We start from the raw sequence: 3,758 nt of genomic DNA on the forward strand, positions 1-3,758 counted from the left end.
ACCCCTTCACCATCTCCACCACCTCCATGGAGCGGAGGAGTGAACATATTGTTCCACCTATCAGTACCTATACATAGTGGTGGTTGCTGTCGATCCCGAGAGGGGGCCCGGCGGGGCGGTGAGGGGGTCGTCAATTTTATTTCGCAAGCTGCCTCTCTACATACTAGGTAGTCGGCTGTGGCGAGCGCTTCAAGGAAGCCGAAACATTTCTTTCGAGCTCCTCACGGTGGTCACCGGCGCCTGGGAGACGGGCAGAGATTTCTCCACGGCGTCATGCGAGCTCACTCTGCTTGGCACATATGGATTAGCGCTATCACGTGAATTCATTGGTTCTCGCAGCGGACAAGTTTGGGAGGAGTGAGTAGAACCGCAAGTCGAAACAGAACATAAATTGACTAGTTGTAGTCTATGTATTCCGTGATCTCCTTCGCCCATGATAAAGAAACCCACCAAAAACAACAGTTATAACACCAAAAATCATGAACTCATCGAATCAGATCGCCGCCTTTGCTGTCCTCAGACTCTCCAGCACAATACCCAAGCCCTCCCCCATCCTCCAGACTCTACTAATTTCCCTCATCGTCTCCGTCGCCGCCTTCAATACTCTCTCAGGACACGTACAGATATTCCCGACCCCCGCCAGGACGATCCTCCTATCGCCGCCACTCTCAATCCACTGCGCCGCGTCCTCGTCCAGATCGATATCGAGTCTCAGCGTCCCGCCCTCGCCCACTCCCCCCTCAAGGCCCTCCAGGTTCGACACCGACGAGGTTTCGCTCGCTCCCTCGCCCCCGCCGGTATACTTTCCATATGCCCAGAGGATCAGCGCGGCGTACAGCAGCAGGATCGACTCGTGGAAGCCACGCCCGGGATAGCGGCGGATCAGCTGGAATACCCGGCCAGCGTGGATTACGGCGACCCGCGCATCGCGACATGTCTCGGGACTCTGTATCCATTTCGCCAGTTCCCGCCGTGCTTCTATGAGTGCTGAGGAGGTGGCGTGGAGGCCGGCGGACGTGTAGAGTGTGCGAAGCGGGGTGTAGAGGAATATGTGCGTCATGGAGATTGAGACTGCATTGTGTACCGATAGAGATGAGTCGACTTGCAGGGAAAAGCATTGGCTGAGAATCGTGAGACATGCGTCGGCTTCCAGGCGCCAGAGTTGGTTGCCGTTCGCCGTCGGTGGTGGTCGCCTATATGCGTGGGTATGATACTGCTTTGCGTCCCACGCGGTGCGGAAGACGGCATGGACTAGCACAGACTTGACAAATTCACCACTGCGACGTATTCCCGTATCGTTACCAGCATAAAGGGAGGTCAGAGCCTCTTTGAAGGTCGGTGCAGGTGGGGGTCCTGGGATAACTTAGTATGGGCTCATACGGAGATAATAGAGGTATACCTTTTCCTCGTGAGGGCACAAAGAGATTTCTCCACGCGGACGCAGTCGGGGCATCCCAGAGCGGTTCATCTGACGGAAGTCGACTCTGCATCTCTACCATATTCAGCAGCGGTTGGACATCCGAATGCAGGGCGTATTCGCAGTCGAGTAACCATATCGCATATCCCGCACGCCGCCGTTGTTCGTCCATGACCCATATCCGCCACTTCTTTTCCAACGTCATATCCGCCGTGAGTTCCTCGACATTGATGGTATCCTTGAAGCATCGTTTCCGACGTCCCACCGTTACTGGCGCGTTTCGACTTGTCTGCCCGACCTCGACGTGCTTCTTGCTCCCGGAATAAACCATGTTGAAGTGATCCAACGTGAAGGTCTGCACCAGCCACAGCTTGCGGACAACGCAGGAATCGTGTTCCAACTGCAAAATAGCCGTTAGTACAAAACACACCACGGCGTCACGGGCAAGCTTATGTACCGTCAACTGTATACTCCGTCTCAACAGTTCCTGAAGCGCAATTCCACATGCCACCGCACCCTCCACACGGGAATATCTTGCCCCAACCGACGCCACAGCTAGCACCAAGATCCAGTGTGTGGAATCTGCAGTCGGATCGAAAGTTGGCTTGTGTAAGAACGGAAGGAGTGGGTGGAAATATTCCCAATAAAGCTGAATGAAAGCGTTCAACACGTTGAGCGGTGGTATGACTGCATCCGAGATGGGTGTCCAGGTATATGAAGATTGTGTGATCTTCAACGCCTTCTCCAACTGATCACGGAACCCCTGACCGACCGGTGGTACGTGTGCAAGGTCTTCCTCCTCGTTGAAGAGCTCGTCGACGTCTGGCGGCATCAGAGGGAAGGAAATATGTCCATCGGAAAGTCTGGGCTCGGACCAGTCGGTACTGCACATCCTCGATGCTTCGGTAGCGGGAGATGCTGCTCGGGAGAATGCGATAGAAGGACTCGGTGAAGCCGGAAGATTCGTCCTCTCAACCATATCATCACTTTCTGGCCCGGTTGAATATCTCGACCCGCCCTCGGTGCTCGAAACCGACGAGCTCTGATTCTGCTCGCTTTTTTGGTGGTGGTGGTGATAGTGACTATGGTGTTGCTGATGCGCCGGCGGCTGGGGCTGGTGCGCCTGCATTGGTTCTTCGAAGGTGGGAGGAGGCAAACTCCGAGGCGTCAGATTTGACAGCGTGCCCTCAGCCCCGGGGGTTGGAACGTAGAACCCTATGCTTCCCATCGAGTTGTCCGCATGGAGGAGATCGTGGGTATCCACAGATGCCCGCAGAATATCGTCGCTCATCGTTGTGTCCCCACCCACCGTAGTCCAATCTAGAAGAAAGTCCAACGGTTCCAACTCCTCCTGGAATAGTGCTTCTAAGTCGGCGAACGAAGAATCCGTCATGCCACTTCCGGGAGTGAAACTAGTAGCCAAGCTGTTATGCTGCTGATTGGGATACGGCTCGAATAGCTGCTCCAGTTCGGATAACGGCGGCGCATCATGCATCTGCTGGTCGATTGCCCGTGGAAGGATAAGCCCTAGTTGGGCGCTTCTCATTCCATGATCGGAATTGTCGCTCTCGTGCTCACTGTCGTTAACTCTTCCAGGATTCTGCAGCATCATGTCCGGATTTACCGCGCCTCCAAGTTCGTCCATGGTGTTTCCATTATTGTTTTCTAGTCGTGATACCAGCCTGTCGTTAGGATTCACGGTTCGGAGGATACGGTCCGGGGTGATTCTCATGTTGCCATAGTACTGGGAGCCAAAGCCAGAACCAGAGCCAGCCGCGGCTGGTACCCCTCCAGGGGAATACATGGAAGCGTTGCCCGGGTTTGAGCGGCGGCGTCTCGGTAGACGTTCGTGGTACTCACAGCCTACTTTCCGGTCTTTGCATCGGAAACACGGAGTTCTTCCGTCGCAGCGAACCTATCGATCCCAGTCAGCTACACGGACCCGCTAGAAGGTTTTTTTTTGACCGGGGGTGTAGCTTTCTCATTGTTATACCTTACTTCTGAAACAATTGTGACATGCTTGCTGAACCCGTGCGGCATTGCTTCTCTGCTTGGCCTTCTTGGTGCCACCGCCTTCATGATTAGGGCCCGGGTGGATGGTGAGATGCCTATTGAGGGTGTCGCTGTGGAAGATGGGTTAACCATTAAGATGCACCGTGCAAGACATTCTGCCGTTGCCATCTGTAGGCGATGTATGGAGAGGTATCGAAGGGATTGGGTTGGTGTGGCATGGCATGGTATGGTACATACCTTCGAGAGAATCTCTTCCCGCAGTGAGGGCAGGCGAATGGTTTCTCGGCGGTGTGGCAGCGTATGTGTCGGGTGAGATGCTAAACCGAAG

General features: G+C 54.7%; 1 protein-coding gene across 1 annotated transcript; it reads right to left on the bottom strand.

Moving 5' to 3' along the window:
* Positions 1 to 493: 493 nt before the first annotated feature.
* On the bottom strand, positions 494 to 3,062 carry BZA05DRAFT_440626 (fungal-specific transcription factor domain-containing protein; the record flags this gene model as incomplete). The annotated part of the gene is made up of 3 exons (XM_051486612.1): positions 494 to 1,353; positions 1,400 to 1,817; positions 1,875 to 3,062. The coding sequence occupies 3 exons, from the start codon at positions 3,060 to 3,062 to the stop codon at positions 494 to 496; spliced, it is 2,466 nt and encodes an 821-aa protein (XP_051344623.1).
* Positions 3,063 to 3,758: the final 696 nt, after the last annotated feature.

This window comes from Tricharina praecox (genome assembly GCF_024521635.1).
Source record: "Tricharina praecox strain CBS 144465 chromosome Unknown BZA05scaffold_1, whole genome shotgun sequence".
Taxonomy (NCBI): domain Eukaryota; kingdom Fungi; phylum Ascomycota; class Pezizomycetes; order Pezizales; family Pyronemataceae; genus Tricharina; species Tricharina praecox.